The sequence below is a fragment of the Notolepis coatsorum genome (assembly GCF_963971535.1).
Source record: "Notolepis coatsorum genome assembly, chromosome: 18".
Lineage (NCBI taxonomy): Eukaryota > Metazoa > Chordata > Actinopteri > Aulopiformes > Paralepididae > Notolepis > Notolepis coatsorum.
The window spans coordinates 2,033,040-2,056,079 of NC_140182.1; the positions used below are offsets into that span (position 1 = coordinate 2,033,040).

The following is a 23,040-nucleotide window of genomic DNA, read 5'->3' on the forward strand; positions in this document are numbered from 1 at the left end:
AGAGCCGCGCCTCGTTACAAAACAGGGCCTTTTGGCCATTGAGTGGAGAGGAGCTGAGAGAGGCCCCGGAGCTCCGACACAATGCACTACAAGTTCCTATTGTCGCTCGCTCCTTAAGATCCCGTGTAGCGCACTTTATGCCACCTAGTTCTGGTAAATAATGTCCTCACGAGACGACAGTCGATACGGCATTTAGAAGAAAATGTTTGCCTAAACCGACTATATAGTGTAACGTTATTTGTATAGTTTTTGTAATTTGTCATGAGTTTGTTTGAGTAGCTTGCATAATTCATGGTCATGAAACATGTATTTAACAACACAGCGGCCATTAAGTTAACAACGGTGGTCATTTTATTTAAGCTAACAACGGTGGTCATTTTATAATGGCGGCCATTTTATTTAAGCTAAGAACAGTGGTCATTTAATTTAAGCTAACAACAGTGGTAATTTAATTTAAGCTAACAACAGTGGTCATTTTATAATGCCGGTCATTTTATTTAAGCTAAGAACAGTGGTCATTTAATTTAAGCTAACAACAGTGGTCATTTAATTTAAGCTAACAACAGTGGTCATTTAATTTAAGCTAACAACAGTGGTCATTTTATAATGGCGGTCATTTTATTTAAGCTAACAACGGTGGTAATTTAATTTAAGCTAACAGCGGCCATTTTATTTAAACCAACAGTGGTGATTCTAAAGACGATACAGAGCGGATAAAAGGTCATATGCCGTATTGCTCAAAGCCAAACTACTTAACTACAGACTTCATGCTCGTCACTTTTTTTCATTTATAGAGATTGAAAGTCAGGAAAATATGTGGCCACAAATGCAGCAAGTTTTGTTCCCACTCGAGGCTGCGCCACAGAGCGGCTTTTGTGAGAACAGCTCATTAACAGACAACCTCCCCGGGTTGTTTGCGCCGCGACCGCGAGTGCCGTTTTGAGAGGCGGCTTTTCTCTCTCGGCTGCGAAAGAAGCCCAGGAAGTCAAGGCTGGTCGCGCTCGCTGGTGATTGCATTTTTTCTTCTCTCTCCCTTTTCCCAGAGTGCCTATTCAGAGGAAGGCAAGAAGGGAATGAAAGCTTTGCAAACAGTAATGAAGCGCTCGACTAACTGTGTGTGTGTGTGTGTGTGTGTGTGTGTGTGTGTGTGTGTGTGTGTGTGTGTGTGTGTGTGTGTGTGTGTGTGTGTGTGTGTGTGTGTGTGTGTGTGTGTGTGTGTGTGTGTGTGTGTGTGTGTGTGTGTGTGTGTGTGTGTGTGTGTGTGTGTGGTGGTGCGCGCGCGTGTGTGTGTGTGTCCATATTTGTTTCTCTTCCCAGACCAGATGGAATGGGAACCGTCACCGCGGAGGAGAGAAGCGCAGTTTGAGGAGATACGAGGTCGCCTCATGGCGCTGCTCGACCACCAGATCACCCACTTTAGGTAAAACCAAAGGTGATGCTTTTGAAACGGCTCTGTAAAAAAAAGGGGCTTATCGTACATCATGAGCAAAATATTGATTTTCAGTAATAGCCGTAATGCTGTGAATATATTGCCAGGCCCCCCCCCCCCCCCCCACAGTGACATACAGGTGCAAAACACACATATATACGTCGCCTTGAGAGACACCTTCGCACATCTGCGTGTTGCCATTCAGTGCGCGCTGCCCTGTGTGACGCTGCCCTCTGTGAGCGCATTGTCCCGCCATTGTGAAGGTGGCCGACCAAGGCCTTGAATGATGCTGCGCTCAATGGACATGATGTGCCATTACTGGTTCTTTAAACCCTTCAGCGCCCGTGAGGGGGGCCCTCCATCTGGGCCTCAATATCTCTCTCTCTCTCTCTCTCTCTCTCTCTCTCTCTCCCTCTCCCTCTCCTCCCTCTCCCTCTCCCTCTCCCTCTCCCTCTCCCTCTCTCTCTCCCTCCCTCTCCCTCCTCCCTCTCTCTCTCTCTCTGTCTCTCTCTCTCTCTCTCTCTCTCTGTCTCTCTCTCTCTCTCTCCCCCCCCTCTCTCTGTGAGGGACCCTCCATCTGGCCTATGAGAATGGAGAGGAGAGGGTGGTCGGGAGTTGGAATAGCGCTGGGGGGGGGGGGGGGGGGGGGGGGTAGCAGGGGGGTCATTAGCAGCTCATGGTGGTAAACAATATCCGGGCGATGTTGTAAGTAAGTAAGTAAGTAAACTTTATTTGTATAGCACCCTTCACAGATAAAATCACAAAGTGCTTCACAGGAGTAAAACATAGCAACATAGAGATGAACGCACTACACATAAAACAATTCTGACACATCGTAAGCATAGGCATAATTACAATTAAATAACTAAATATGAGTGCAACATAAATGTCAGTCCTAAAAACAAAACAACAATTATAAATAAATGAACAAACGTATACAACTAGGAATTAATTAAAAGCCTGTCTGAATAAAAACGTTTTCAACTGTTCCTTAAAAGTGGATAGGGAGTCAAGTGAACGCATAGAAAGGGAATTTATCCAGACAGGTAAACATTGAATTGCAATAGTCCAGGCGTGATGAAATAAAAGCATGGATGATCATTTCCATTTCAGCTCTAGAAACAACTAATCTTAATTTGGCAATGTTTCTGAGCTGATAAAAACGTGACCGTGTGAGCTGGTTGACATGGCTGTTAAAAGACAGAGAGTCATCGAAAATTACACTTAAGTTCCTCACATGAGGTTTGACACACTGACCTAAGGGTCCAATAGAATATTTTATAATGGGGATGATGTGGTCGGGAGCAATAATGAGGGCTTCTGTCTTACTTGCATTAAGCTGAAGGATAGTATCAGCCATCCAGCTCTTGATGGCATCGATGCATTCATTAATAATGCAAAAAATATTACACTCACTGGGCTTAAAAGAACAATACAATTGGATGTCATCCGCATAAAATTGATAAAATATTCCATTAAAACGTTTAATAATCTGGCTTAGGGGAAACATATATAGGGAGAACAGCATTGGCCCTAGCACAGAACCCTGCGGAACCCCACAGGACAGTGGGGTAGAGTCCGACATGAACTGCCCCACAGACACAGAAAAGCTTCTATCAGCTAGGTAAGATGAGAACCATCTCAGTGCTGACCCAGAGATCCCAAACACATCATTGAGCCTACGCACCATAACCACACGATCAACCGTGTCAAAGGCTGCGCTGAGGTCCAATAAAACTAATAGTGTGTGTTTACCGTCATCTGCAGCCATTACAATGTCATTGGTAACCTTAAGAAGGGCTGTTTCGGTGGAATGAAATGTTCCGAAAGCCTGATTGGAGAATGGGTCGTGCAGATTATGGTTTTCTAGAACCATGAGAAGCTGCTCAGCCACAGTTTTCTCCAGCGCCTTGGACAGCAGAGGCAGTTTGGAGATTGGTCTATAATTCTCAGGAAGAGAGGGGTCTAGGTTTGCCTTTTTTTTTTTTAAGAGGTTGAACTATGGCATGTTTTAAAAAGGCTAGGGACAGAACCTGATGCCAGAGAGCGGTTAATTGTTGACAGAATTGTGGGACCAATTGAGTCAAGGACCTCTAAAATCAGGGATGAGGGAACAGCATCGAGGGGATTAAAAGAGGGTTTAGTTTGTGCAGCGCTATAGAAACCTGCTCTGAGGCGACCGGAGAGAAGGAGTCTGGCAGCGTGAGAGGAGGAGAGACAGTGGTGGGGAGGCTGGCAGAAAGGGATGAGGGGCAGACGCTATGTTATGTGGTTATGTTAACCCTTTCACTGCCACACTACAGAAGGTTTTAACCCTTTACTATCACACTACCGACGGTTACCTGTGTGGTTATTAGTGTGATAGTAAAGGGTTAACCTGCTGTAGTGTGGCAGTGAAAGGGTTAACCGTTTGGTAAGTGCGGCCGTGAAAGGGTTAACCTTCTGTGTATTGTCGCAGTGAAAGGGTTAACCGGTTGGTAGTGGTTGTGAAAGGGTTAACCCGTTCACTGCCACATGACAGAAGGTTAGCCCTTTACTATCACACAACCGACGGCGATGCTCCATCATTAGCATCATTAGCTCCGCAAATGCAAATGCGGAGCTAATGATGCTAATGATGGAGCATCGCCGTCGGTTGTGTGATAGTAAAGGGCTAACCTTCTGTATTGTCACAGTGAAAGGGTTAACCGGCTGTCGTGTGGCAGTGAAAGGGTTAATGTAGCACACAGACCAGAGTTTTTTTTTTTTATAAAATTTTTTACTAATTTAGTAATGATTTTTCTTAAAGGTGCTATTGGTGACATTTTCATGTCGAGTCGTCTTTTTCTCTTTTTCCAAATAATACATCCACACAGCTTTTAGAAATGTGTGGAATAAAGTTATTGCAGCAACCTTCCCCCGAAATGTTTTTTAATTAATGTTAAAAAAGATGATTGATTAATTTATTATTTAAAACATTTTTGCGGGTCCATTATGTATGTTGTTGTTTGCATGTTGCAGGCATGTCCCCCCTCCCTACATGTTGCAGGCATGTCCCCCCTCCCTACATGTTGCAGGCATGTCCCCCCTCCCTACATGTTGCAGGCATGACTCCCCTCCCTACTGGATACATGGCTCTCCAGTCCTACATCCAGTGGCTGCATGTGATCTGTAACATATCTATATCTGTATCTGCAGCACGTTGAACTGGAAAAGGAAGGAGATCACAGCGACGCTACTGTGTTTCACTTGTGATTCAGTCTATGGTTTACATATCCTGTGGAATGTATGAAAGACAGGAAAGGTTGGATATTAGTAGCCGATACACCATAATATGGTGTAATATCCAACCTTTCCCGGCATTCAATATTATTCTGATGCTCAAGACGTTCATTATTACAAACAATGTTTTTTTTTTTTGTATCGGCTAAATAAAAAACACAGCATTCTGTTTAATTGGTTCGTCTGGGAGCTGGTGACGACAACAAACCGCTCAAATAATGTACATCTGCTCCGTCGAACTCGGAATGCAGTCAGACCGAAAACAGGAAGGAGGATCGGTCGGTGAATCATTTCTCTTCTGTCGCGCTCCTCGATGTTGTCCCTGATCCCGCCGTGACCTTCAGACGCACCACTTTTGTGACTTTTTGCTTTTCCGTTCTCTGGAAATACCAGAGCAACATAAATTGCCTGGCAACCCGCCTCCCCATCACGCCTGACTGACGGCAAGTCAAACCTATCAACTCTGGAGCTATACTTTTATTTTTTTATCCACTTTTTCTCCTCTTTTTAAATTTGTCTCCCATCCCAATTCCACTGTGCCAATTCTCCCCTCCCCTGTCTTGAACGTTGCTCGCATATGCCCCCCCACAGGTCGGTCGTAGGGAGGATAGAAGCCTTGCATCACGTGTCCCCTCCTGTACACGAGGAGGCAGCCTGTCACATCTTTTCACCTGCCAGCGCGGACTCTCAGTGGCGAGGTGTAACGCGTGGGAGGCTCACACTGCCCCTGCTACTTCCTGTCTCTGCTGTGCAGGCGTCCCCCAACCGACCTGTAGGAGTCGCTGTCCACAACGTCCAGATTACCACCCATCGACTCCCCACCCGCTGACTCTGCCAATTGAGTCAGTATGACGGCCGGTCCAAGCCGGAGGCAACGCCGACAGCCAGAGTCGAACGCGGTGTCTCTTGCGTTGGTGACGAGCACAATGTCCGCTGCGACACCCAGCCGCCCCAATTCTAGTGCTATACTTTGTAACTTTCCGTCCTCGTTCCTTTACGGCGGTGTCACGGTGAAGGCAGTGAGGAGGACGAAGTTCTGTTTTCACCCTATCGGCCCGGCGTGACCCGTAGAGCTGCGGTTTTTTGGAAGCGGGGATTCGTTGAGTCAGTTAGCAACGTGAAACCCGAGTGAACCAATTCACCAAATAAACGCCGGGTTAGAAGACGTCCTTTTGTGTAACGATGTGAAAGAACGTGGGTGTCTGTTGGCGGCGCCGACCGCAGTGTGTGTTCTGTTGCGTTCTTTGTGCCTTTTTTACCATGTTGTCCTTGAAGTTCTGCTAAATGTGTTGCCGACTCACTTTTGTGTCTCCAGGTACTGTTTTCCGTTTGGACGACCAGACGGGGCTCTGAAAGCAACGCTCTCCCTGCAGGAACGGGTAAATAATAATAATGGGCATTTGAAAATATATTTTGCATTCTTTTTTTAATTTGGTTACACCCCTAGAAGTGATTTTTTTGGAAACCGCTCATGACTTTTGACGCGCCGCCAACGTTTGACTTCTCTCAGCAGGGTTCGCACAAGGTCCTTGAAGTGCTTAAAATTCCTTGAAAACAGCAATTTTTTTTAACAAGGTGCTTAAAAAGTCCTTGAAATTAAAATCAATCATTCGCATTGAAGGTTTTGTTCATCCATGATAAAAAATTTCTGAATCAAGACATTTAAATGTTTTATTTAAAGTGTAACTAATTGTCGGAAATAGGCCATAAATATTGGATCCGATTTGTTTCCAATATAAAAAAAAAACGCATTTAAAAGTAAATTGGATCCTTTTAACACTTTGGGTGCCGGCCAAAAATCCGGAAAATGACTGTGGGTTGCCAGGATTCCTGGACGATTCTAGCATATCTCATGATCTTAGCGGAGCTATTTCTATATTTTATATTATAACTATGGGGAAATGGTTGGGCTCATTTGAAGACGACAAGTTGATGTACACAATGCAAAAAACCGTTTGTTTCTGCATGTCTTCGTTCGTTCACAATTACAAGTTAAAAAACGTCAACAAAAGATAAAAGTGGAGGTAAATTATTTAGAACAGAAGTTACAGGCACTTTTATGAAAGGTGTGCCGGCGGGGTGATAATAGGTACTGAACGTGTTATAAAGCAATTTAGACTGGGATGGATGGATGGATGGTTTGATTGATTGATTGTTTGACAGATTGTTTTATTGGTTTGATTGATAGAATGTTTTATTGTTTTGTTGATAGTTTGATTCATAGATTGATTTGTTTGATTGATTGATTACTTTGTTGGTCATTTGATTGATAGAATGTTTGATTGTTTTGTTGATAGTTTGATTCATAGATTGATTTGTTTGATTGATTGATTACTTTGTTGGTCATTTGATTGATAGAATGTTTGATTGTTTTGTTGATAGTTTGATTCATAGATTGATTTGTTTGATTGATTGATTACTTTGTTGGTCATTTGATTGATAGAATGTTTGATTGTTTTGTTGATAGTTTGCTTGATAGAATGTTTGATTGTTTTGTTGATAGTTTGATTCATAGATTGATTTGTTTGATTGATTGATTACTTTGTTGGTAATTTGCTTGATAGAATGTTTGATTGTTTTGTTGATAGTTTGATTCATAGATTGATTGGTTTGATTGATTGATTACTTTGTTGGTCATTTGATTGATAGAATGTTTGATTGTTTTGTTGATAGTTTGATTCATAGATTGATTTGTTTGATTGATTGATTACTTTGTTGGTCATTTGATTGATAGAATGTTTGATTGTTTTGTTGATAGTTTGCTTGATAGAATGTTTGATTGTTTTGTTGATAGTTTGATTCATAGATTGATTGGTTTGATTGATTGATTACTTTGTTGGTCATTTGATTGATAGAATGTTTGATTGTTTTGTTGATAGTTTGATTCATAGATTGATTGGTTTGATTGATTGATTACTTTGTTGGTCATTTGATTGATAGAATGTTTGATTGTTTTGTTGATAGTTTGATTCATAGATTGATTTGTTTGATTGATTGATTACTTTGTTGGTCATTTGATTGATAGAATGTTTGATTGTTTTGTTGGTAATTTGCTTGATAGAATGTTTTATTGTTTTGTTGATAGTTTGATTCATAGATTGATTGGTTTGATTGATTGATTACTTTGTTGGTCATTTGATTGATAGAATGTTTGATTGTTTTGTTGATAGTTTGATTCATAGATTGATTTGTTTGATTGATTACTTTGTTGGTCATTTGCTTGATAGAATGTTTGATTGTTTTGTTGATAGTTTGATTCATAGATTGATTTGTTTGATTGATTGATTACTTTGTTGGTCATTTGATTGATATGCCTGGCGCTAATGAACAAGTAAGTTTTATAACTACTGGTGTAGGTCCAGACAACATTATTATAAAATACAGAATACTTTACAATGCAAAAAACTTGAAACTTTGATGCCATGAACATTTTTATTGTAAAATATGTTCAATAAACTGGGTGACAAGTCATCAGTACCAACCATTGTTGCTGTGCATTATATGCTGGTAACATTCACAGTATAGGATTATGGTAATTTACCAAGACAATACCTTATAAAAAGTGAACACTGGAGGATAATCAACCATTGTTTCAGTGCATTTAGGAGTTTGTTGGTAACATTCACAGTATAGGATTATGGTAATTTACCAATACAATACCTTATAAAAAGTGAACACTGGAGGATAATCAACCATTGTTTCAGTGCATTTAGGAGTTTGTTGGTAACATTCACAGTATAGGATTATGGTAATTTACCAAGACAATACCTTATAAAAAGTGAACACTGTGATGATAACCAACCATTGTTTCAGTGCATTTAGGAGTTTGTTGGTAACATTCACAGTATAGGATTATGGTAATTTACCAAGACAATACCTTATAAAAAGTGAACACTGGAGGATAATCAACCATTGTTTCAGTGCATTTAGGAGTTTGTTGGTAACATTCACAGTATAGGATTATGGTAATTTACCAAGACAATACCTTATAAAAAGTGAACACTGGAGGATAATCAACCATTGTTTCAGTGCATTTAGGAGTTTGTTGGTAACATTCACAGTATAGGATTATGGTAATTTACCAATACAATACCTTATAAAAAGTGAACACTGGAGGATAATCAACCATTGTTTCAGTGCATTTAGGAGTTTGTTGGTAACATTCACAGTATAGGATTATGGTAATTTACCAAGACAATACCTTATAAAAAGTGAACACTGGCTGATGATAACCAACCATTGTGTCAGTGCATTTAGGAGTTTGTTGGTAACATTCACAGTATAGGATTATGGTAATTTACAAAGACAATACCTTATAAAAAGTGAACACTGGAGGATAACCAACCATTGTTTCAGTGCATTTAGGAGTTTGTTGGTAACATTCACAGTATAGGATTATGGTAATTTACCAAGACAATACCTTATAAAAAGTGAACACTGGAGGATAATCAACCATTGTTTCAGTGCATTTAGGAGTTTGTTGGTAACATTCACAGTATAGGATTATGGTAATTTACCAAGACAATACCTTATAAAAAGTGAACACTGGAGGATAATCAACCATTGTTTCAGTGCATTTAGGAGTTTGTTGGTAACATTCACAGTATAGGATTATGGTAATTTACCAAGACAATACCTTATAAAAAGTGAACACTGTGATGATAACCAACCATTGTTTCAGTGCATTTAGGAGTTTGTTGGTAACATTCACAGTATAGGATTATGGTAATTTACCAAGACAATACCTTATAAAAAGTGAACACTGTGATGATAACCAACCATTGTTTCAGTGCATTTAGGAGTTTGTTGGTAACATTCACAGTATAGGATTATGGTAATTTACCAAGACAATACCTTATAAAAAGTGAACACTGTGATGATAACCAACCATTGTTTCAGTGCATTTAGGAGTTTGTTGGTAACATTCACAGTATAGGATTATGGTAATTTACCAAGACAATACCTTATAAAAAGTGAACACTGGCTGATGATAACCAACCATTGTGTCAGTGCATTTAGGAGTTTGTTGGTAACATTCACAGTATAGGATTATGGTAATTTACAAAGACAATACCTTATAAAAAGTGAACACTGGAGGATAACCAACCATTGTTTCAGTGCATTTAGAAGTTTGCTGGTAACATTCACGTCACATGAACTACAGGGCATATCTTACTTGGTCTCTCGCATCGATGACTGCATTGTCCATTGATAAATGGATGAAGCGCCAGATGATCTGTGGACCAAAAAATATCCAATACATGCTTCCAAAGTATATAAATAATAGGCCAATGGACTGCATTAGAAAAGTGTGGTATGTTACCTACAGTATATACTTTTTTAAACTGGGTGACTGTCAGCAACCATTGGTTCTGTGCAAACGGTAAAAATGAGGGGGGAAAAAGATAAATAAAAAAAAACTATATACACACACAATGCAAATTATGAATGGAGTCGATACAGCTAGATCGCTAACATAACGTCTCATCTGCAAGTGGTCCAAACATGCCTATGCAATATCGACAACCGTGGCCCAAATACATGTGTTCAACGCATTTGTCTTGTACAGAAAACAGTGCAACTACCCATACACTATACTATACTATACTATACTACAATATACTATACTATACTATACTACACTATACTATACTACACTCAGCTAGCTATACTATGTACCGGTACACATGGTTCTGTCTGTATCACACAATGATGGATTATTTAGAAGTAATCTGTACTTCTGTGTGCCGGATTATTTAGAAGTAGTCTGTACTTCTGTATGACAACTAATAAAGAAACTATTTAGAGAAATCCCTCTTTGTGTGGTACAGAGCGAAGCATTTGTCACGATGCAGGGGGACTTTGCACGATGTGCAAAAATATCTGGTCTCACTCCTGATGCCACGCCTACTGCAGACACGACATTTCCTACACGGTAGCTTTCTCTTCGGGGTGGCTTTGTATGCAACCATTACATGCTTCACAAAGCCACCCACTAATCTGCTCTGCGGGTCCCCCAGTGGGGCCCTAGGGTCGACACGCCCCACCTGCTCAGCCCCTGCCTCCTCCTCATCCCCACCCCCTGCCTCCTCCCCTGCCTCCTCCCCTGCCTCCGCCTCCGCCTCCATCTCCGCTGTCACCCCAGGAATCTTCTTCTCCTTACCGTCTGTGTAGGTCCGCGCCACAGCCCTGGTGAACCGGAAGAGGTTGGAGTAATGCCCTTGTGGGTGCTTTTTTTTGTACAAGACAAACGCGTTGAAGATACATATTTGGATCAGATACATCACAAACTTTTTGGTCCACTTTCCAGTCTTACGTGTAACCGGATAGTACGATATATTTTGATCCAGCTGATCGACGCCGTTCATGAATTTATTGTACTCCAGGATTGATGTTGGCTTGAGCATCTCCACCCTCAGCGCTTTGCCCTTCTTCTGCTTCTTCCACACCATCGCCTTTTCCATAGTGTCCTCGTGGAAGCTGCTGATGGTCTTCACGATTCTCTTATCGCGCCATGCCACGATCAGGACCTCCTTGTTGTTGACCGCAATGCGCTCCCCCACACCGATGTCACGTTTGGTAATGTTCTTGATGATGGCTGGCTCGCCCCGGTGCTTCCTGAGGGTACCACAGACGTCGGTCCTCAACTGTCGGAGCCTGGCTGACATACGTACCGAGTTGTAGAAGTTGTCCATGTAGAGCGTATAGCCGGCCCCAGACAGACGTCCAAGCAGACCGACGACCGTGTCCCCCAGGAGCGAGCCTTCCCGACAATATGGCTTAAATGAAAAGCAATATCCTGTGCGTGATTCGCACAGGAAGTAGGACTTGATGCCATAGCGGGTGGGCTTGTTGGGGTTGTAGACCCGGAAGGTCAGGCGGCCTCGCCATGCCATCACCCCCTCGTCAATGGCGAGCTCGCGTTCAGGCTGGTACAGCTCCTTGCACCTCGTGTTTACATGGTCGACTACAGGGCGTACTTTGCACAATTTGTCTCTAACCTCCAGGGAAGTATTGTCCGCAAAGTGGAGGAATCGCCAGATCAATTGGAACCTGTTGCGTGGCATGGTATCAGAGTAGTACGGTGTGTACATCATGTCGTCAGTGGTCCACATCTGGTCCACGCGAGGCTTCCGCAGGACACTGCTAAGGAAATGGAGTCCGAGGAACTTCTTCAGCTCCTTCAATGTGAGGGGCTTCCAAAGCAGTGCCCTGCTACTGGTTAGCGTGGGGTCCAGCCGGGCAATGGACTGCTCAGCGTAGAGGTTGGACTGGGCAACAATAGAGTTCAGAAAAGCATCTGTCAGGAACAGATCCATCCATTTCGCAGGCCGGTAAGATCTGAGTGCCTTGGCGTCCTGGAGCAACCCCGGTTGGGCTGTGAAGGGGATCCTTTGAGGCACCCAGCCCTCACGAGACCAGGCATTCTCCTCTTCCTGACGGATCGCAGCCCTGCTCTTCGCTCCTCCACGACCTGTCAATTATACAAATATACTATAACACCCCTACTGTAGACATTCATATGCCACGTAGTTACAAACTGTGTGAGTGAATGAGTGAGTGTGTGTGGGGTTCAGATGTCAGAGCTGGACGTGGTGTGGGGGTCAGAGGTCAGAGCTGGAAGTGGTGTGCAGAGTGAGGCCAACTTACCGCTCTTAGATGTGCGTTTCCGCCCTGCAACAGGTTCCGGCATGTCCAGACTAGCATCCAGTTCTAGAATCACATGATGTAATACATTACACTAGGGCAACGCATTGTCATTGTATTTACCACCATCACCACCAGACCAGGCCCTGCAGCAGCCAGTCACCACCAGGCCCAGGCCCTGCAGCAGCCAGTCACCACCAGGCCCAGGCCCTGCAGCAGCCAGTCACCACCAGGCCCAGGCTCTAGCAGCAGCCAGTCACCACCAGGCCCAGGCTCTAGCAGCAGCCAGCTACCACCAGGCCCAGGCTCTAGCAGCAGCCAGTCACCACCATGTACAATTACCTGCAGGAGTAGAATGTGATCCTATGTCGTTGCCAGTCTCAGCGTCACTATCTGCAGGGTCTGCGCCAGAATCTGAATTGGATTAAATTCATTCAGTAAGTAAGTCTCACAAAACACAATAGTAATACATTTACACATACATAAATGTAGTTAGTACATACCCAAGCATGTTGGTGTATTGGCCCCGGATTCGGTTTCGGAGTGTTCTGCTGTGTGAACACAAAATAAATCAGCGGCCATCAAAGCATGTACATGTGTGTGTGTTGTAATCAATGGAATTTTACATATGCTACACAACCATGCATTTAAATATAGGCCTCGCCATGTGTCCATGCCATTGTGTATGTGTGTGCTGTAATCAATGGAATTTGCATATAGAGGCCTCACCATGTACTGCGAAGTTCAAAGGTGTTGGAGAGGATGCATGTCTTTTGATCTTGTGTGTGTGTGTGTGTACACACACTGCACACACACACACACACATACACACACACATCAAATGGCATGGGGTGAGGCATCTACACACACACACACACACACATCCATGTAACTAAATGTAGTGGCCTGTACATGCCTACTATATCCTATATCATTCAACTATCGATTTGAACATGCACAAAACAATATTCACATTGCAACATACCAATTACCACGTCGACCACCACCACCACGTCGTATCATGCCCAGCATGCAACTATTATCACTTACATGATAGCTACACACTTCAAAGAGCCACTTCAAAGGGCGTGCACATGCACACACACACACACACACGCACACAAGACAACCTAACTGTAGCACATGGTAGCGTGGCCTGTACTGCATGCCTACTATATCCTATATCATTCAACTATCGATTTGAACATGCACAAAACAATATTCACATTGCAACATACCAATTACCACGTCGACCACCACCACCACGTCGTATCATGCCCAGCATGCAACTATTATCACTTACATGATAGCTACACACTTCAAAGAGCCACTTCAAAGGGCGTGCACATGCACACACACACACACACACGCACACAAGACAACCTAACTGTAGCACATGGTAGCGTGGCCTGTACTGCATGCCTACTATATCCTATATCATTCAACTATCGATTTGAACATGCACAAAACAATATTCACATTGCAACATACCAATTACCACGTCGACCACCACCACCACGTCGTATCATGCCCAGCATGCAACTATTATCACTTACATGATAGCTACACACTTCAAAGAGCCACTTCAAAGGGCGTGCACATGCACACACACACACACACACACGCACACAAGACAACCTAACTGTAGCACATGGTCGCGTGGCCTGTACTCTACATCCCTACTATATCCTATATCATTCAACTATCGATTTGAACATGCACAAAACAATATTCACATTGCATTAGTAAACATGACGTACCGTTGCCCCGTCGACCACCACCGTGTCCGACTCCCACGTCTGAATCGTGCGATGAATCAGACTCATACCTCCGACCCAAGCCGAGATCATCGTCAGATGATTCCGGAGCTAGAATATAATAAATGCATATCAGCGTTAGGTTTGGCAAACTAACGTTACATAGTCACAGAATAAGCGGTAGGTAAATCATCAAATACACGTTTCACACACACACAATCACATGCATATCGCCGGCGTTGGTTTGTCGAACTAACGTTACATAGACAGTCACAGTATGTAAATCATCAAATACACGTTTCACACACACACACAATCACATGCATATCGCCGTTGGTTTGTCGAACTAACGTTACATAGTCACAGTATGTAAATCATCAAATACACGTTTCACACACACACATATATATATATATATATATAAGACCGTGTAATTACCTGGTGGTTCCCAATCGGCGCTCCCATCAGATTCGTGGGCGGTCGAATCGCTGTCCCCTGACTCGCATGAAGAAGCTATGACCACAGCGGCAGCCTTCCTCTTCCTCGAACTGCGTCGGGTAGAGCCGCTCCCGGTCCCGGGGAGAGACGCGTTACTGGGCCCAGCAACGGTCTCACGGCTCTCTCCGATCGGAGCTACCAAAGACGTTGGTGCTGTTGGTGCTGCTGCTGCTTGAACAACCGCGGGTCCAAACGCCAGCTTCGTCTGAACAAAGCGACCCGCCGCCGGATTGTCCCCTCGCTTTCCTACACTACGTCTCTTCATACTGATCTAAATGAAACTACTAACTGATCAAACTACTATTACTACTACTGAAATATACTACCTAGACTACACACTAATCCCTCGAATAGTACTACTACTTAGCACGACTAAGTACTTTCTAAAGCACAGCTGAAACCTTACAATTAGTCTGATACTACCACTATACTGTATAACACTATAAATATAGACTATAGGCTGATCTCAATTCAAATCTCTCTCTCAATCTCTCTCTCTCTCTCTCTATCGCTCTATCTATCTCTCTCTCTCTCTCTCCTCCAAAACCTCGTAGATTCTGGGATCGCGCTAACGTTTTATACCTGTGGTTACATTGGCCAGGTATGCTGGCCAATCAAATGCCAGATTCATTGTGGGGTACAATATTCCCCCTATTGTGATAGTGTTAGAAAATAGGGGGACACTGCCACCTAGTGAAATTTGAGAGGAAATGCAGTTTCCGGTTAAAATTTTCTTCCAAAAGCTCGGCGGTGAAGTTCAGACGGGGAAAATCGAAAAAAGATGTAAACAGATCAAAGACGCTGTACAGCGTCCTCGGCACCTTGAGCATGGCCGGGAAAGACGCTGTAAAGCGTTTCCCGGCACCCAAAGTGTTAAAATGAAAAATGGTGCTTGGAAAAGTACTTGAAAGTCCTTGAATTTCATTTAGCAGTGTCTGTGGGAACCCTGCGCTCGTAACGTGTGCCTCTTCTCAGGTCCTGATGAAGGACATCACCACGCCGGTGCCCCCGGAGGAGATGCAGAGGCTGGTGCAGAAGTGTCTGGAGAAAGCCGCCCACATAAACTACATACAGCTGACGGAATACGCACAGATCCAGGGTCTGTATGTTTAATAATAATAATAATGGATTGGATTTATATAGCGCTCTTCGTGACACCCCAGTGACCCCAGAGCGCTTCACAGAGTCCATTATTTGTTCATACACAGTCATACCGGTGGTGGTAAGCTACAATTGCAGCCAGAGCTGCCCTGAGGCAGACTCACGGAAGCGTGGCGAATAATCATCGCCTACGGCCCCTCCGACCACCACCAATATTCATACACATTCATACACATTCATACGAGGCAAGTAGGTTAAGTGTCTTGCCCAAGGACACAACGGCAGTGGGATGGACATGGGCTTGAGCGGGATTTGAACCACCAACCCTTCGATCATTGGACGACCCGCTCTACCCCTGAGCCACGCCGCCCCACTAAAACCCTTTCCTCCCCCTGGTGTTGTTCTGGTTGCTTTACAATTTGTTACTCACATTTCACACATTCATTCACTCACCCATTCACTCACCCATTCACTCACCCATTCACTCACCCATTCACTCACCCATTCACTTACCCATTCACTTACCCATTCACTTACCCATTCACTCACCCATTCACTCACCCATTCACTCACCCATTCACTCACCCATTCACTTACGGCGACCACTAGGGTTGGGTACCTTTTTTCTGTAGTTTAGTCTCCAAAATTGTTATCTACCTACCTCTGTTGTAAAAAAAAAAATCAAAAATCAAAACTTCAAATAATTTATTATCATTATTATTTATTTAGAACAGTTTGTTAATATATACTGTATATAATATAGAATATTGCAGCAAGCGTTGTCTGCATCTAGCTTTGTAAAGTGTAACCACATTGCCATCGCCCGACTGCTTTGTTGTTGAATCAAGTCAGATCCTAGGTCAGCGTGTATTGTGGCGTGAACGTGCGGCACACTTCATAGGTTTCGTTTCGCGGTAAACAAAACGCTGACGTCATCGGACTTAATATTATTATTTTTTAAATACCCTGTGGTACTGCTGACGTGATTCGGTCGGTACCCATCCCTAACGACCACGCAAGGTGCCAGCCTGCTCATCGGGAGCAGTTCAGGGGTTAAGTGTCTTGCTCAAGGACACTTCGACGCGCTGCCCGGGAGGAGGAGCGGGAATCGAACCGGGAACCTCCGGATTACCAGACGACTGCTCTACCTCCCGAGCTGTCGCCCGTAAATGTATTATCTACATGTATTTGATTGGCCAAACTGAATGAGTGCCTTATCCAGTTGAATTTGGGGGGAAAAGGCACGATAAACAGGAAGTGATTGGCATACATGTAGGCATACATCATACTGAGTGTCTACTAACTCTTCAAATGTAGCCAAGACATTAGGCTCTGGGGGGGGGGGGGCACCCACTCGCAAAAACCACCTGCTTCAAGGACAGCTTCTTCCCAACCTCCATTTGGACCCTGAACTCCCTTGGCGAGTTGGTAAATGGTAAACTTGGTAAATGTATCTATGCTCCAGTGTTATGTACTGTAGAGCTTAACACTGAGTGCCAGTGAGTTAGTTCATGCCAACCGTTGAGTGCCAGAGAGAGACGAGAGATCTCGTTTTTGATAGTTTTTTTTTTTTATTATCAATTTCCATTCATTTTTCATCAATCTAGCCTCACGTTACCAGTGGGGATCTGTCTGAACTCGAACAGGTAAAATACCGCCCCCTATCGTCTCTCCGGATGGTACTGCAACCCTTTGGATTGGATTGAATGAAACGCATGGAGAAAAAAAAGTCCTGCTTCCACATTTTACTTGTCAGACAAGTAACCGGAGACGATCGAAGTCATCGCCGACCACCAGAACAGCGGAGAATGTGTGTTTCTAGTACCCAGCGTTGGATCAATAAACGCGATCGATATTTGGAATGGCTATCAGGAATTGGAATAATCTTTTTGGAGAACATCTGATCTGAGGTAAGGAATCTATTTTACCAGTCTTGGGATAATCAGAGCTATTTTCACCTATATATCAGCGTGTGCCATATGTGTGTATGTGTGTGTGTGTGTGTGTGCGATCAGGAAATAAGATAATAGATTTTTCAGCCCGCTTCTATAGCGTGCATAAGTACACATATACTATCGATAATCTAGCGTTTATTTGAAAACTATTCATAAATAGGCAGAAAAATTACAACGTGTTTTGTGTATTCCAGTGTATTCCAGTAAAGGGCGTTTATCACAGAATCTTCAGACATTTTTGGAAACTTTCAAGAAACAAGCGTTTTGTAAAATGGTATAAAACGGAAATGAACCGATTAAAAAAAAAACAATCCGTTTCGACAATGTTGCCGGCAAACAAGTCATTGATAAGTGACGGCCATATTAGACACGGCCATAATTTAAGATATAGTTTACGCATTCGCAAATATGAGAGCTCTGTCATTGAAGTGGGTGGTGGCACGCAACGGGGTTCCGGGGCACCGGACCCGTGGCACTCAAAGTGTTGATACACTCTGTACCGATCACAAAATACCACCAACCTGGTTGTGTGGCAATAAAATAATCTTGTATATCCTGTATGGAACATGTACAGGAACCTGTCTGTATGCTGACGACTGTGTTCTTGTTCTGCGCTGCAGTCGACGCCCAAGCCGCGCCGGACAAGAGACTGGAGGACATGATGCGTTTGGGAGATCTGTGCATCGAGGTTCTGCAGCAGAACGACGAACACCATTCTGAGGTATACTTACCACACTCTTAACTTTCGCCTGACACGGGTTTGCAGTTTTTATTTTTAAATAACTTTAAAATCGATGAATAATTCGTGTGTTCATGGACACTGAGAGGCTTGAGACCAGCGCGAGGCTCAACCCTTTCACTACCGCACTACCAAATGGTTAGCCCTTTCACTACCACACGACAGAAGGTTAACCCTTTCACTGCCACACGACAAAGGGTTAGCCCTTTCACTGCCACACGACAAAGGGTTAGCCCTTTCACTACCACCGTCTGTAGTGTGATAGTAAAGGGTTAACCTTCTGTAGTGTAGTAGTGAAAGGGTTAATACGCATACTGTAAATGTGGGAAACTATTGCTACTGTACATGTTACTTTAAAATAGAATAGTTGTTGATAAAAAGGTCTAGAAGTCAATAAGGTCGACGGGTCGTACTTTTTATTCTAACCACTGACGCTGACAATTCAGGTCTACATTATAGTAAAGTAATACATTTTAAAGAACTAAACCATTACACAAGCATATTTTAGTTATTTGCCATTTGACCAAGCATTAGCATGATCACCATAAGACATTAGTAAAAAACAATAAAAACGATCGCTAATTATATTTACAGCAACAAAGTAAAAAATCCTTTTTTTGTACACAAAATTGTGGAAAATAAAGGTAAAACTAAATAATTCATGTCATAACTTGACCCCAGTGTTTGTCTGAGCCGTCGGCTCACAAATTTGCATCGCAAAACTATGTTACACCGTGGTAACTATTTATCTTTTCGAAGTGCATATTTAGATTTTCCGATGGTCTTTTTATTTATTTATTTCCTCTCTCCGCTGAACGAGCGTGAGACGAGCGGCTGCGCTGCGTGGTCGTTTCATTAAAGTTTGTGATCACTTATTGCGCCGCTGTCCATTTCCATCAGCGCCGCACTTTAAAGTGGCAAGTGTTTTGCGAAAGCGGCAGATGCCACATGAAGTGCCGGTGTCGTAGTAGCGTCTGCGACGGCGGCGGCAGGATGAAAACAACGCCCACGCAACACCGCGCTCGCTCCTCATCCACCGCGGTGCAAAACTGATCAATCACAGGTGTTGAGATCACAGCGATCGCTCTGATCAGCCCTAAGTAGCAGCGCGCCTTCAGGCATCTGTTTCCGAGCTAATAATAGGAAGCTGTTGTTCTGATCGGCTGTCACGGAGACAAACAAGATGAGCAGGCGCCTCTCGGCAGGTCGCGGTGTCGCGCCAGCGGCAAATTGGAGGAAGCAGGGTGGAGGGATGGGTATATCGCCGTCGCGCCACACACACACACACACACACACACACACACACACACACACACACACACACACACACTGGCGACGACGCTGAACTTTTTAAAGAAGAATCATAATCGTTTGCAGTTTAAGCACACCGACGTATCCTTAATTATTCTTTTGTCTGTTAAGTTACGGCGATGTCAAAGTGATTTAATTAAGAGTTTCGTGAACGCGTTACAGGCTGTGTTGACATTGTTGTTTTCTGACTGTCTCACTTTCCTCTCCTTCTGTGCTAAACCTGGGAAGGGAAGGGAGGTAAGTTTGTCTTATGACCTGCTTTGTGTTTCATATATTGACAGCTTTGTGTTTCATATATTGACAGCTTTGTGTTTCATATATTGACAGCTTTGTGTTTCATATATTGACAGCTTTGTGTTTCATATATTGACAGCTTTGTGTTTCATATATTGAGACAGCCTTCCTGCTTTGTGTTTCATATATTGACAGCTTTGTGTTTCATATATTGACAGCTTTGTGTTTCATATATTGAGACAGCCTTCCTGCTTTGTGTTTCATATATTGAGACAGCCTTCCTGCTTTGTGTTTCATATATTGACAGGCCCCAGCTTTGTGTTTCATATATTGACAGCTTTGTGTTTCATATATTGACAGCTTTGTGTTTCATATATTGACAGCCTTCCAGCTTTGTGTTTCATATATTGACAGCCTTCCAGCTTTGTGTTTCATATATTGACAGCCCCCCCCCAGTCTTGTTAATTTGTTGTCGTCACATCTGTTTGGTTTGTGAGACCCCGAGCCTGTCTGTCAATCATCAAGTCCCAAGTCAAGTCATGTTTATTTATAAAGCACTTTCATGCTTATATGAAAAGTGCTTATATTTGCTTATATGCTTCTATTTAATTTCGTCTTGTGTGTGAACCCCACGAAGCATAGGAAGTGAACATACCGTAAACATAAACAACGTTGTTCTTGACATCAATCAGTGGGGTGGTACAGTACAGAGTACATCTAGGGCACAACTGTCTCGGATGAGGATGTGTCTCGGCCTGGTGGGCACAGATGCCTCTTCTTACCCGGCAAGTGGGTTCATTCTCATTACAACTGTTCTTCTGGAAGAATCGTCTCTAATGGGTCGCTGAAAAGAAACTGAAAGGAAACACAGTTTGTGCCGCGAAGGACACCGTGTGAGGAATGTGCACAGTGTGTTCGTCCACGAGTCACTCTCTCATTCACACTGTTGTTTTCAACCACGACGCCATCATCACTTCACCCTTTTTTTCTGTCACATTTCTCCGTCGCAGTCGAAGGTTTATTTCGACGTTAAGTTTGAGCTCAGAAAGAATCATAATGGTTTTCGATTTTCGCAGCAACGATTTAGATAATCCGCCGAATAGACAAACCGGTCTCATCAGGAAGAGGAATGTGCCGCTAGAAACCTAGACTATTAAAGTGACCGATGTCCTTAAAACCACTGCAGTCTGGTGGGAGAACTCTGACCTTCAGATAGGACACACAGCCACAGTGACGTTTCACCACTAGTTGTAATTATGTTGGTAACATCCATGTTGGTGGATGTGATCAGCGTGGAAGATGTGATTTGGTCCGGCGTGGCGTGGCGTTAAACCCCCGTGATGCCACTGTGATCATGAGGAGAGACGGCGTAGAGACTGAACATGCGTCAGTGTTGGAGGAGCGTCGCGGGGGAGGGATGGCGCCACCTTGTGGAGCTTGGAGCTAACGATGTTGACGTCTTCTCCCTCCAGCGAACTGAGCCCGGGAAGGGCCTATAGCTTGGAAGCGGACTTCAGACGACCACTCCTTTTTAAGAACCCATAATAACCCAGCGTGGGCTCGCTGCCGCTAGGGGCCGCAGTGGGGGTAGAGCGGTCGTCCGGTAATCAGGTTCCCAGTTAGATTCCGGCTCCCGTCAGCGGCGTGTCGAAGAAGGGTCCTTGAGCAAGACACTTAACCCCTGACTAGTGTTGTCAAAAATATCGAAAAATCGATACATATCGATTCTGAATATTTAAAACGTTTTCAATACTCATTTCCCGAAATATCGACATTTAATTATTCATAATAATTTTTTTTTACTTTTTTTGTATAAGGAAGTTGCATTGTTCATTTCAATACCTGTAATAGTACAGTAGTCCACACACACACACACTGTTACGACCCTGGCTCAAAGGCCCGCAACCTATGTGCAAAACCGACACCAAAAACCTGTGTTTAACCCAAAAGACTACTTTAACCATGAAATACTGATACTAACTAAAGAAACAAGAATAGAAGAACGTGATAACTATCTGTTTAACCCCACTCTCCTCTAACCACAGACCCTGCATGTGTGACTCAAGGGCTGGTTTTAAAGCTGCCAGCAGGTAACCAATCAGCACTAATTAGCTAATTAGCAGCCCTCACCTGCATGCCCAGTGACACAGGAGCAAACAAGGTCATGGTACATAACACCTCCCCCACCAAACTGGTTGCCCAAGAGGCAACCACACACATCAAACCCATAAACAAAAAAAAAAACTGTGACCCCTTAGTTGTCAGGGCCACTACCACAACAGCGATAACGGGCCGGCCCCTGTCGAACACGACCACCAACCGTGTTGTATGCACCCCACTGTGGAACATTTGCCAATGCTGTGTAAAACAAAAAACAACCCTGTCCCGACCCTCGGGCAAGGTAGACCTCACAAAAGGTTCCGCCACTGCGGTACATGGCTGCAGTGGGGCAGGCGCCTCCTCCGCTGAGGCGTAAGACTTATGACCCCGTCGACCAACCAAGACCTCATCACATATGAGCCCCCTTTCAACAGGCCCCTCCACCGATACCGACCTGTCAAAAATAGACTGCAAACCAAAATCAATCTGAGAACTAATCTCACTGCGCTCAACAGAACAGAACACAGAAAAACAAAAACCATAGATCTCTGATACCACCACCGCGCCCATCTCCATCCCACCTGGCACTGGTAGTTCAGGAAACTGCAAACCGTGAACATCCAGAGTAGGATGTACCGCCTCAGGTACAGCCCCACCGTCCCTGGAACATGGCAGTACGTCAGTCACAAAAACGTCTGGAACACCATCTAAAATGGCGTCACCCAGAATAACATTGTCCTGATCAAAATGGCTGCCACTCAACAGACCAGGTCGCGAAGGCGGCTCCTGCTCCACAGGACACCGGTAACTAGGTTGACCATCACACCTAGTGCATGGCAGAGAATCAGTGTGGACATGTGGATCAATGTCAGAATCATCAACTGACATACTGGGACCATCCCTGCCCACAAGTGAAACATTAGGGACAATAGAGCTACTGTGGGAAGGCTGGCAGCCTAAGTCAGGCCTAGTAGCCTCTTCAACTAGAACGGTGTCACATGAATCAAC

General features: G+C 43.8%; 1 protein-coding gene across 1 annotated transcript in view; it reads left to right on the top strand.

Annotated features, from left to right (window-relative positions):
- Positions 1–23,040, top strand: part of cadps2 (Ca++-dependent secretion activator 2) — a gene marked incomplete at its 3' end in the record, with an annotated part of 521,480 nt that overhangs the window by 413,774 nt on the left and 84,666 nt on the right. The window contains 5 exon segments of the mRNA XM_084334474.1: positions 1,318–1,357; positions 1,359–1,420; positions 6,006–6,069; positions 15,568–15,691; positions 18,269–18,369. Coding sequence (XP_084190600.1) covers positions 1,318–1,357; positions 1,359–1,420; positions 6,006–6,069; positions 15,568–15,691; positions 18,269–18,369 — 391 coding nt within the window.